The sequence below is a fragment of the Puntigrus tetrazona genome, chromosome 15 (assembly GCF_018831695.1).
Source record: "Puntigrus tetrazona isolate hp1 chromosome 15, ASM1883169v1, whole genome shotgun sequence".
In the NCBI taxonomy this organism is placed as follows: domain Eukaryota; kingdom Metazoa; phylum Chordata; class Actinopteri; order Cypriniformes; family Cyprinidae; genus Puntigrus; species Puntigrus tetrazona.
The window spans coordinates 5,859,282-5,873,166 of NC_056713.1; the positions used below are offsets into that span (position 1 = coordinate 5,859,282).

A 13,885-nucleotide genomic window follows, 5' to 3' on the forward strand; every position below is an offset into this window, starting at 1 on the left:
GCAATCAATACATTCATTTTTGCAAATGCCACAGAGAAAAATCATAAACTTGGTGGTGGGCTTTTATGACTTTCATGAGTGCATAGTGACTTAGTATCCATCCCATAGTTAGTTACACTCTACCCGTCACCCTAAACAACTTAGCAAATCACCAAGCAATCCTCCAGAAGACTTCCATAAAACCACCCAAAATACCCTGGCAACCACTTAGGTAATATAAATGTCATAAGCAGTTTATTAGTATAATATACATTTATGCTGTATAATATTAAATTAACTTATTAACTTATAGTTAAATTGAAGATTTAGCAGAAGCAGGCTCAGAGAGTGAGGAAGAGCTCACTCTATTAAAACATCTACAATAAAATGCCATTTTTAGTATGCCGTCTTCAGTTTTTTTCATGTTTCTTTGATGAACAGAAAGATCAGCAGCATTTATCTGAAATACAGATCAGAATTTTTCATTCAATTAAAGCATCCTTGCTAAATAAAAGGATTAACTTCTATCATTTATTTGCTTTTGAATTGTTATTGTGTATGATATTTGGATTTTTTTATATTTATTAAAGAATCCTTAAAAAAATGCTTCTTGAGCACCAAATTAAAAATAAATCAAAATGCTGTACTTTGTATCAAACAAATGCTGAGAAGAGGCTTCTTTATTACCGTTAAAAAAAACTTTTGATGGGCAGTATACTTTTTGTAACAAATTCATATTTTGGAATCAAGCTAACAATACTGTGAGCACTTATTTTCTCCCTTCACTCCTTCTCAGCCTTTTCTTCCTTTCTGTTTCTCTCTCTCTCTCTCTGTTCTCCGACACAAGTCATTAGGGAATGCTCTTCATTTACTGTTCACTGGAGCGCTGCGTTCACCTCGTGTTGCACGCGCTCACCCAATCACACGCATACTTAAAAACCCCAATCCACTGAAGACAGATCATATATCTGAGAGTAATATGAGACCAAAAATATGTTCACCTAAGTCGAGTGTTATTAAATGTGAAGAAGGGTGAGAGAAGTGTGTCATGTGATTGGCTGCGGGGGTGATGCAACACACAGAGTCAATGTGATGGAGTGTCATCAGGGCAAAACGGCCCCGGGGACCCCAGTGTGAGAGCGCATTCATTAGACAGAGAGAGAGTTTGATCAAAGACGGCGCATTACAACAGCTTATTAAATAAAACAGGCCGAGTCAAATAGAGCAACAATTAGAGAGGGGAATGAAGCAATGCATTCGAACGCAAAAGAGACTGCATTAGCATTTCCTGTCGGGAACGCTTGAGCTCGCGAGGCAGAAAATAAATAAACAGAGTTCAATAAATAATAAATATTGCCGAAGTTTTTTGTTGTTTTTTTTTGTTGAAAAAAATTAAATCTACATCCTGATAGGAAGGAAAGGAGAGGGACTATAACTCAGTTTCCATTACAGATTTGCGCAAAATTTTATAAATGTTTTTAAACACTTATTGCGAATTGCCTTCGCATTAGCCATTATTTTTGTTATAATGCGCCACAGACTTATGCAATGTAAACAAGGGGTTATCCAAAAATCATATGGCAAGAAAAGCCCTTTTTACTTGTAAGCAGCCACAGATGAGGTGTTTCTTGAAGGTTTTAGCACATTAATGAATTTTACTGAGCCGTAAATGCAAAGCGAACTGATTCCATTGCAATATATACCTTTTTCAAATTGCTTAAAATAAAACCTCATGTGAGCATAAAAACGTTTTTGAAATATATGGGAGTTTTTGTGAAATTGATGCATTTCCATTGTTCGTATTTTCAATTCACAATTTCATTCACACAGTTTTAACGATAATGATCATGGCTAGTGAAATTGAGTTTGCAGTGTTTGACTTTCCATTAATTTGCATTGTTTGCTAAGGCATGCATTGATATTGTTACTTCTTGTACGTACAAAACAACCCTAACCCTGACAACTACTCAGAATATCTTAGCAACCATTTAGCCATACCCTGGTAACCATCATTAAAAGCATAGCACGCATTTGGCAGCTCACACCCTGGCGAATATTAACAATTATGTAGCAACTACCTAGCATCACCCTGGCAACCACCAACAAACAACCTGTAGCACCCTAACGACTACTCAGAATATCAAAGCGATCATTAAGAACATCAAAGCAACCACTTAGTAACAGCATGGCATTCATCAGGAACTGCAAAGCAATCGCCTATCAGCACCTTGACAACCTTCCAGAACAACCATCTTAGAATACCATGGCAACCAGCCAAGACAATATAGCAAAACATTGTTGGTGCCTAGACGACTAATTAGAATATCTAAAGTATTAATGTTCTGGCAACCATCAACAGCAACATAAATACCATTTAGCAACCTGGCAATCAAGAACCGTGTAGCGACTGCAGGGTCTTGAAACCACCCAGAACATTGTAGTAACCAATATAGAAACGCCAGGGCAACCACCCAGAACAACCAACAAGCCACTTGCTCTGATAACTAATCAAAACCAATTAATGCCAACCAATTAGCAACACCCTGGCATTAAGTACTAGAGCAACCACATAGAAGCCCATGAAGTCATGAAGTCATGACCCTCAACATCATCAACCCCGTACCAATCACAGCTGATGGAGTGAATCTCCCAATGACAGAGAAATTGATGCACTTCGGTAGTGTGGTGAGGCAGGATGGGTGCCGGCACTGACATCCAAAGCAGAATCAGCAAAGCCAGGAACCTCGCCAGATAACTCAACAACATCTGGAAGTCGTCTCAGCATAAAATTTGCACCAAACTACGACTCTAGCACAGCTGCGTGTTGTCAACCCTCCTCTATGGAGCAGAGTGCTGTGAGAATGACAGTGGGAGATCTTAACAAGCTCTCCACCTTTCACTCCAAAAAGAATCTTTTGTATATTCTGGCCACAGAAAATATCAAACAGAGAACTACTCACTGAATGCCATTAATAAGACATGGCCACCAAACTGATGAGAAGAAGATGAAGATGGATTAGGCATACCATCAAGTGAAACGATCCTTCCATCCCAAATACTGCGCTTCATTGGATCCCTTATAGAAAGCGCAAGAAAGGAAGGCTGAACAATAGCTGGCGACGAAGGATGAACTGAAGCATATGAAGCAGTCCTGTGGCACTGTGGAGAAGATGGCGTATGATCGGCAGAGGACTTTTGTTTCTGCCTTACATGCCAGCCAGCATAACAGGCTGTAAGTAAGTAACCACTCAGCACGAATGTCAAGAACAATGCTAGCAGCTAGAAGCACTGTGAAAACTGTCAAAATACTAGCAACTACTCAGAAAACCCTAGTAATCACCAATCAACACTCTAGCAACCTCTGCCTCTTCCGCGTGCCACAGTCAGCGGAAGTGAGAAAAAGTGTTTATTATGTTTCAAATATCGAAATTTATTTCCCTTTTTTTACTCCTCGGAGCTGTCTGAGGGATGTTTGTGTGCACTTTATTTAACATGATTTAGATTGTTCTCTCCTACGGCCACCGAAGGGAACCTTCTCCCGAGTACTAAACGTTCAGAACCGCATTTTCCATCATGCCCCATACCCAAGACTGATTACCTGCCTAGGTGTACCTCATTAGACCCACTATATAGACTGCTCAGACTCTCCCTCAGTGTGAAGTCTTATCCTTGCCCCGGCTGGTAATTCTGAGCGTTTATATCCTACTGTAGTTGGACCATGGACTGTCTACCGATTCTCTGTTTGTGTGCTGCCTGCTCACTGACCCCTTGCCTGGACTTCTCGACTCGCTGCCTGTCACGACTTCTGCATGGTACTATTTATGATTCTGCCTCTGTCTCCGAAACCCCTGATGCTGTTGTTGACTTTCTGCCTGTTAGACCATTCTCAATAAAGAGCCAGTGCATGGAGCTGAATGTCTCTGACTCTTTGTTACACAATAATAGCGCATAGAAGTGCCAGGAAAGTTTTTAATATAACTCTGATTTGATTCATCTGAAAGAAGAAAGTCACATACACATAGGATGTTTCGAAGGTAAGTAAAAGACACTCATTTTCATTTTTGGGTAAGCTAAATCTTTAACCATGTACTTGCATTAAAATAATCATTTAGTCATTTGGTAAAATGCATTTTTTTAGAACTTTATTTTAGAAAATACCTGCATGTAATGAAATCTGTAATTAAATTTATAATTACACTGTTCCTAAACACTATCCCATCTCAAAAGCAGCAGAAATGTTTTTCAGCACAATAAGTACATTTGTACTTTTTTGATGTAAGTGCATTGTAAAGGTCACCTAATATACACCGGGACCAAATTTTTAAGTTTTATTTTTTAACTTCCTCCAACATTTCTTTTAAAAAGTGCAAATGATCAAACAAGACTTGCTGTAAATCCATGCAAGGTTGAATAATGGAGGCTTTCACGGTTAAAGAAATGGAGAACGAGTGCAGCAAGTCATTGTCCTTTATCGAACAAACAGACAGAGACGGATGCTCTCTAAAAAAACAAGTAATAAGCACACACTGAGCAGAATCAATAAAAGTTTCTGAGCAGATCTACAAAAAACAACCAGAGCACAGAGAGCTGAAGTGTAAGACTCCTCAAAAAGCATGAAGGGAGCAGTTTTCTATTGGAAAATCAAATAAATCATTTAGGAGTCTTTCTAAATATATACTGTTTTGTGAACACTGAGTGAGATTTACTAAGCAAATCCCATCCTACAAAAAGGATAAGCATGTGTGTGTCTGTGTGTGTGTTTTCCGGCACTTACCCAGCAGGTGTTTGAGCACAGCCTGGTTCTGGTCCCAGATGCTGTTAAATGTGCTCCAGCGGGACCGGCCATCTGGCAGGGGGTTTTTGCGGACCCATCCTCCACAGGCGTACTGGTAAAAATCCTGACATGGGTCAGCAGAGCGGTCCAGAGCTTCCACGATCTTACTGGCCACGGTTACACATGCCTCTGTTAGACAGATACTACGGGCGGGATCTGGGGATAAAGACAACAGGACACGGTATTTACAATGTGTCAAATTAAAAAATATAAAATGCATATTATACTGATTTATCCTTTTTTTGTCTGATTTTCATACCCGAATCAGGGGGTCTGGTATGTGACTAAAAATGTAAATCACAACCACTGGCCATTTTTTTTTAAATTCTTATTTATCACTAAGTAATTATGTGTTACATTTAACCCCATCTCTTTCCGTGTGTGCGTTTGTTACCTCTATTATAGCGGACTCCGAGTGTAATCGCACAGCCGAACAGAGCTAGAAGTGAAGCGAGAAGCAGACCGGCCAACACTACTTCCAGTTGAGTCCTCCTGCCCAGTGGACCAAACAACTGAATACCACCCTTACGGAAACCCACCTGAAAGAGTCAAATATTGAGTCTGCTGTTACTATATGCTGGAAAACAATCCAAACTACACACACAAAAAGTATTAAAAAAAGTGGGATGTAGCATGGTAGTACAATTCTCTATAGCATATCTTGGATCACGTTATGTAATACCGTGCTATATGGACTTAAGTCATTCAGCGCCATGATTTATATCAGAATACCACGGCACAACCGTCTGATACACTGCAACACAACAATATATTTTTGTGAGAATAAATGGCTGAAAAACTGCAGTTAAAACACTTCAAATGGTGCAAGTTTAAGTCTGGCCAGCAATCCCATTCTCCCTCTCTTTCCCTAATAAATAATTCTGTTTAAAACATCGAAAAAATCTTATAAAGATTTTCTCAGAAAAATAGGAATGACTTCTTGAGTAGAAACACTAGGAACATCACGTAAAGCTTTTGTGTCAAAATATACTGCATGTCTCTTAACATCTTTCAACACTCAAAGAACAAAGAACAAGTTGCCTGGGGGATACCGTATCAAATACATGCATCATATCATTGCTTGCGTGGCGAACCAACAGAAGAGGTGTCACATTTCCTGTTTGACATAAAAGTGAGTAACAAATGAAAGGGGCCACATGAATCGATATGAATTAATATCAAATGTCATTCATAATTCAGTGTAGGAAATTCCCTGGAAACCTAACCTGTTGTTTTCTTCTGCTAAAAGGTATAAGAACATGTCAACATTAGAAATAATACTGTTAGAAAAGCTGCTGAATATATCTCATGCTGTTTCTCTAAACCCATGCTGTTAACTGTGCTTTCTTTCCAATTACCATACAGTACAATGTAATCCTTTGTAAAAAGGTGACAATATGGTTTTCTGTGTTTTGAGAGCATTACTCATACCTGGGTAATTGCTCAGATCCATTTCCAAAGCATAAAAAAAACCACATTAGTTCTTAATCCACAAGATGTTTGCCTATTAAGTCATAAATCATTACGTAGTACACACACTGTGACATTTATGTCTAGTTTTTCTACTGTACATTATGACTTTTTATATTAATGGCCTCCATTGTAATTGGACAATCTTCACATACGAAAATAACGTTGTTCATTGGGGTCAAGTTGATGAATACTAAATAGGCTAATATATAAATTATACATTAATGGTTTTGACGTGATCTGTGAACAAAAGCTTTTATTAATCTAGTTTGTTTCACTGTAGAGAAAGAGAGGAAAAGAACAAGAAATAAATCATAACAACTGGAGTACTCCAAGGTTCAATGCTTGGTCCTTTTCTTTTGTCCAAATATTTACAAACCATGAGACCTAAACTCCCTGGGATCCCTGAAGAACCTTTAACACCCAAGGTTCTTTATAGTGAAAAAACCCTTCTTTAGATTATTAAGATCTTGACACGCTACAAAAAAGGTCTACCGCTTCTCATGACTTATTTTATTAATGACCTCTATTATAATTGGCTAATGAAAATACTGTTGTCATTTGGAGTCAATTGCTAAATACTGAAATGTGGACGATGATACATTAATGCCTTAATTGTTGAGACATAATATCTTTGACAATTCCTGCCTTGCTGGCTTTACCAGCTTAGTGTGGATTAATTTGCTCTGCTTCACTGGAGAGGAAGTTTTGTGAAATGCCTCAATACATTTTAGGAACTCCAAAAAAAGAAGGCATCATGTTTTCCATGGTACATCCCATGTAAAGAGCATAAGAGTTTTGAAATAGACACAACATGTTATTCTAAAAGCATATTCTCTAACCTCTAGCCTGACTTTGAAGGAAGCAGCATCTAAGTAACATCAGCTAAACACTGGTGTACCTCAAGGCTTGGTGCTTGGCCCCTTCCTTTTCTCAAATATTTACAAACCATGAGACCAACACACTTAAAAATTAAGGTTCTTTTTTGGGATCAATGGTTCCACGAAGAAACTTTAGCATATGTTGAAGCTTTTCAATGTACAGAAAAGTAAAAGACCAAAATGCTTTTTCTATAGCATTGCTGCGAGAACCCCCTTATAGAACATTTATATTAAAGGGTGCATGGCCAGTATTTCCAACTACGGCTATGTTCATGCCTTCATCTATTGTTCTTACAGAATCTGTATATATCCTGACCTGCCTAGATATCTCAGCCTGGAAGAAAGAACATCACCACCAACTCAAGACAGATTTTATTTCCTACTAGCCTAGCAATTCAACACAACATAACTGTCAGTTAGATTTTCTGCAGTAAGAGCATCCGACTAGGCAGGAAACAATTCACAGAGCACATCAAAACTACCCAGCAATTGTTGTTTCGCTGTGCACTTGTGTAACGGCAATACTTCTCACTGTCTCTGAACTAACAGCTTAAATTATTGGTTTCCTTATTTGTATGTGGCATTGTAATGTCTGAATGTAAACATAAAATGTACACATCCACACTGAGCGCTGATCCACACCCACCTCCACACTGTCAGGAGAGATGGCTCCATCGGCAGGGATGTCTGTCCCATCCTCCTCCTCAAACGTTGCACGCTTGTAGTTAGACATCTGAAAGGGACAGAGAGTACTATGTATAAATGTGTGAAAGCGTCACTTTTGTTAGCCCTAAATGCAAGCGTAAGTCAGAAAGAAATGCTCAGATACGATGTGAACAGCAGCAGACTGGGAAAAATAGTCAATTTTGCCGTTTTTAGTGACCTTCCAAAACAATCAGGCACTGGTGGAACATCTACTAAAGAAGTATTTGTGATTTATATGTCGCTTGCGGAAAAAAAAATCACTTTAAAGTAGCTGTCAATTGAGAAAGATGCACCGTGAAATCAAAATAGACTCTGTTTATTTATAATAAGTTCCCACAGAATCTACAGAAAACAATTTTGAAGGCCTGGAGGCGGGAGTCTGCGCTAAGAGTCTGAGGACAAGAGATACTGCAAGAGAGTGTGAAATTGAGATGAATGTTGGGTTGGGGGGTTCCTTGTTTTCTCACCCCCTTCTTGGACGTCAGAGAGGAATTTCTACAAAGACATTTACACACACACACACACACACACACACACTTACTTCTCTCAGTGTTCACAATTGAAGAGGTGGCTAATCTATACCCTAGGGCAGCACTTTGGTGCGTAAGTCTCACTGTTATAAGCATTACCCTACTGAGAACAGAACTCTTAGTTAAATCTAACCTTATTTACGCCGTCTATTGAAATCTCCCTGCCTGTGCTGACAGCCATGTAGACAGCAGACACACAGGCCTACAGCAAAACCTCCCACCCGGGTTAACAGGAGCAGACTAAACAAGACAGCCAGAAACTCTCTCACACACAATGACTTAATGAATCAAAATTAGAGCAACCACCAACCATAGACTTTCATATATTTAAAATATATTATTATTATTATTATTATATAAATGAAATGAGAACACATTGTGCTTTTCTAACTATATATATATATATATATATATATATATATATATATATATATATATATATATATATATATATATATATATATTTATATTTATATATATAGTGTGTGTGTGGGTGTGTTTGTTTTTTCCAACTGAACACGTCCCTTGAGGTTTTGGTAAATTTACATAATTTCTGAAGGCAAATTTGTCCAGAAGGTTTAGCTAAGTAAACATACAACAGACATAAAACACAACGATCTACCCAGAGGAGAACTCCACTGCTCAAAAGTTTGCTTTATCAAATCTTTAGAGACTTAATGGAGTTCTCGATTGTTCCATTTATGTGTTATCTTTAAAAGAAACAATGTGAGACTGGTGACATTTTCCTGTTTGTCTCAGGAAGAAAACGTTTCCATTTGCTTTCTGTTTATCATTTTCTGTCTCGTTGGTGATACTCAAGAGATCCTTTTTTCACTTTTTGTTCCTTGGAGTATGTTTCCTTTTAAGTGGCGATAATAATGCATGCAAAAACATACAAAAAAACCTAATAGCCGTCAGCAGAATTGAAAAAAACTAATGCAAACATTTTTTGTTGGGTTTTAATTTAATGACTCTATTAATGGTTTCACACGCACACATACAAATATTGTTTAAAACGAGACGAGAAACCACTGGAGGACATGTCTTAAAGTTCAAGCGGAACGCCACACTCAATCATCTGGGCTGTTAGTGTCTCAGCTGTATAAATGTTGTATCTTCGCAGCCAGATTTGGAGTTTCAGTAAGCTATTCCTCAAAGGGCTGTTACAGGAAACCGTAAAAGACATTACGAAGATAAAAAAAATTCTGACTCATGGTGAGGTGAAACAAATGCACATGCTACACACACACAAACAAGCGCTGCTCATCACTGTAGTGTGTCAAAATCTATCTTCCCACAGTTGACGGTTTCGTCAGAAGCAGTCACTAAGCACTGTAGCGGCCGTAGCTTCCCGTGCTTCTTTGCGATGCAGTGGCCGTGGTTGAGAAGGAGGTGTAGTTTAGGAGGTCAGAGCCACAAGAATTCTCTCCAGAGGTCTGGACAAGATTCACCAGATTCCTGGGTGGCAGGTCACAGATGCCTCTCAGAGGAAGGAAAAACAATGTAGGATGACTTGGTGTGAAAACTAGCCGTGCGTACTAGTACCGAAGTTCCTCTTTCAAGTCTAACCGTCACATTCACGACATGCTGTCGTGTGAAATTCAGCATTTTTAGTCTCAAAGTTGTCACATTCTTTACATTATACTGGAATTTCTATTTCTTTTATAAGATTTCACGATTCGGTATTATCCATTGCGGGGTCATAGGGCCAGAATATAATATAATTCTACTCTCCATAGCATGCAAGCTGTCTGTATGCTTAGGTTATCTACTACGATTGCTAAAATGTATTACCGCATTCCGTTTCCCACAATGCAATGCACTACTCCTGACCAGCGCTCCACACAGCATCGTTCTTCATATCACTTCACTTAATTAGACAACAGCTTAAAGTTTGTTCTGCTTTATTAGTTGCTCACAGCTTTCAGAAAATAATAATTATTACCGCTATTAATATTGAATATCACAAACTCAGTAAACAGTGTTCTTCAGATTCCACACAAATCAAAATATCACCGATGTGCGAACTACAACATTCACACACACACACTATACTTGACATCTGCTTTTCAAAGCCTGTTTAAAACCTGAAAATAACAAATCTTTCAGCTTTTTTGAAAAGCTTTAAAGCCCGCTATAAATAACTGCTTTTGAATATTTATGATTCTGTACTATTTATATCAGGTGCGCCCAATCCTGCTCCTGGCGATCGAGTGTCCTACAAAGTTCAGCTCTAGCTCTAATCAAACACACCTGCATTTCATTTCCAGGTGTGTTTGATTAGAGCTGGAGCTGAACTTTGCAGTTTTGCTGAGGTAACATAGATTATTAAGTTAAGGAACCCTATACACGTTTATATTTCCAGATATTTCCGACTAGCAAAAATTAAGATATTTACATTAATTAAAACATCATGAAACCTTTTTAGTTTTGAAATCTGAATGTTAAAACAGCCAAAAAATCTTAAACCGGCCTAAGGTTATTTGCTAGTCTGAGACAGTTTAACTGGTTTAAGATGGTCTGCCATCTTGGTAATTTGCATAATTGCATCTAAAATCAGCCAACAAACCAGACTATTTTTCAGCAGATCAGCCACGATTTTTGACCAGATTGGCAAAAGTTAAAATTAGAGTCGAAATGCAAAATAATCACAAAACGCATGACCGCCGGAGACGTTAAATATGCAAAGTTTAACACAGTATGTATCAGATTTTGAACACAGCCACAGCCTTAAATAATAAAAGACATAGTGTTATTACAGACTCCACTGCGCCCCAGCGAGCGAACGCACCGAGCAGGGGTCGCAGCAGACCAGATAAAGCCATCGACGGATGACAGAGACTCACCGTTCATCAGCGCAAGCAAGGCACCAGCAATAGAAAAGCAGAAGCGAACCGGTGCCACCGCTGTGGAACGACTGGAATAAACCATCGACTGGAGAACGGGGGGGGAGGAAAGCCAATGTTTTGATAACATGACCCAGAAAGGGCAGGTCGCTACCGTGGGAGAAGGAAAGTTTCTGGGAGTGAGGAACAGATAAACCTCACTTCCGAAAAGGAGACTCCTACCTCGCTTGCGTGGGGAAGAGTGAAACACACATACGGGGAAGCTGTAAAAAAAAGTCACTGAAGTTACAGTAAACAGTCGTTGAGGCTCAAACCAATGACGATCGTCTGGGGATATGACATAATGGATACTAACCGGGCTCCTTCATCCAAAAAAGCACTTCTAAAAAGTTGAAAAGACACAAGGAAAATGAAAGTGCTCAACACGTCCCGTTTGATTTGAAATTATAATGACTTGAATGCGCATCATATCAGACTTTACAGAATGTTTTGAAGACGGCATAATGCGCATTCATTAACGGAATTCATTCTTTGACAATAAAATGCTCAAATCTTGCCAAATATTCCTCTTTCTTCTGTTCCATCTCCCTCTCGACGGACCTCCGGCTGCCTTTCTACATTTTCGTTCATTTATCATCCTTCATCTTCTATAAACGTCCTCATTCCAGCCTCTCGAGAAACAGCCTGCGTGACTCAATGATCTGCTTCTGTTTAGTAAATATTTCTGAATTACATATTTCATTGGAAACATTCATAGTTCACCAATGACCTCACATAGGTTATAAAAGCACTGGATTCACAAGCTTACCAGAAAAGGTATTTTTGCAATCAAATAATGTTTTTTTTTTTTTGCCAAGTATAAATTGTACTGTCATCATAATTCTTTCTTTATAAATACCTCATCACATATATACGTTTTTAGGGAAGTTGTAGCACACGGCAATTGATCTGGATGATATTATAGTCACGTAAGATGTTTCTTCGTATTGGTTGCACTACATCATTTTTTTATTTTGATTTTTTGGTCGCAACACATTAACAACACTGCATCATGTGAATGGTCAATGTTTACAGAAAGTGTATTCATTTTCAAATAAATGATCAGATTCAGGCAAAACTAGAGAGACGAACAAAATCCCAAACCCTGCCTTGAGTTTTCCGTCCAGATCATCTGCCCGTGTGTATGTGTGAAACAGTGATGCTAAAGGTCAGGCCGTTACGTTCTTACTGCCCATCCCATCACCATGGCGACGAGCCCCCATCAAACGAACTATCACTAATTAAATCAATATGTTCTGTATCCTTTCACGGGCTGTTTGATTGGATGGAGGTGCAGCCAATCAGAAGCGTTCAGCGGGAACAGCTGTGAGGTGGTGTGGGGTCACGAGCAACCTTTAGTGCAGCACGACACCATGACGCACAAACAATAAACAGCAATATGGAGGTAATAATAGAGAATAATAGAGAGAGAGAGAGAGAGAGAGAGAGAACATGCACATGGAGGTTATGAAACTGCCTATAATTGTTATTTATGAAGGCCTTTTTTAAGCCTTGACGCAATGGAGAAAACGGAAGGTCCCTCTACATCAGCCTTGATACTTTTAAAGGTGAACATGATACATTATCTAAACATGCTCTAAACAAGGAGCAAAAGATTACGATTCCAGTAACGTTTATTTTCAAGGTCCTTGAATATTTAAATACAACATAAAAAAATCTCCATATTTGCTCAGATATCACTAAAACCGCTATCTGGGGAAAAAAAATACAGTCATAATTTGGGAAATATACAGATGTGCCAATACTTATGTACGTGCTGGCCTGTACAGTTAAAATAACAATTAAATAAAAACTGATGATAATAATACATTTACTTGTATAGTTTTGTTCACAATATACATTGTTTCAAACTGAAAATCATGGCGTTAATGTTTATATTAGCTTCATATCTGTTTTATCGTTTAGCAGATGGCTAAAATGCTAAAAAGTAGCATTAATGACAGATCGTAGCAGGTATTTATAGGCTGCTGTCACTTTAAGACCAAATGCACGGATTTAATATATCGATCCACATCTGCTTTTTTTTCTCAGCTATTTTCATTCGCACAAACCACGTGAAGTGTGATTATGAGACCGGTATTTTGACATAATTGTACGTGTGTCTCTGCTCGAGCTAAAGGAGATTCGGTGTTTGAGAGTTACCCGTAAATCGGAACCGTTACCATTTACGTTCAGAAGTCTTAAAGGTACAGTATCCCAAAAAAGGTTGACGTAATTCTAAAAGCGAACAGCCAATTTAAAGGCCAAAGAGAAACATACGACGAGACGGAGACGCGCTCATGAGAGCGAGACGGAGAAAAAGAGCAGCCTTGCGAGGGGAAGGGAGAGGTTTTCCCAAGTTCCAGGAGTGGTGCGGCGCTTTCTCTGCGCGGAATGTGATTGTTTGAAGTGGTTTCCTGAGGAGTGTTTTTGAAAGGAAACAGCTCGCTGGGGGAAGACTGGCATAGCCCAACCTCTGCCCCTGAGAGCTAGAAATACCCTCGCACTCCTGCCCCGAGAAACCCACCCAAGCCAAAACCACCTTGAAGAGAGAGAGAGAGAGAGAGAGAGAGACTAGCGCACACACAGACTAGCGCTGCC

At 38.9% G+C, this 13,885-nt stretch overlaps 1 protein-coding gene across 4 annotated transcripts in view; it reads right to left on the reverse strand.

Moving 5' to 3' along the window:
• ece2b (endothelin converting enzyme 2b) overlaps positions 1–13,885 on the reverse strand; it is a 44,703-nt gene that overhangs the window by 16,470 nt on the left and 14,348 nt on the right. For 3 of the 4 annotated variants that reach the window (XM_043258775.1, XM_043258778.1, XM_043258776.1), the window contains 3 exons: positions 7,811–7,897; positions 5,208–5,352; positions 4,754–4,969 (listed from right to left, as the gene is read on the reverse strand). In XM_043258775.1, coding sequence (XP_043114710.1) covers positions 4,754–4,969; positions 5,208–5,352; positions 7,811–7,897 — 448 coding nt within the window. Of the gene's footprint in view, positions 1–4,753; positions 4,970–5,207; positions 5,353–7,810; positions 7,898–11,245; positions 11,301–13,885 lie in introns of those variants that run through there. The other variant, XM_043258777.1, reaches the window with a different exon arrangement.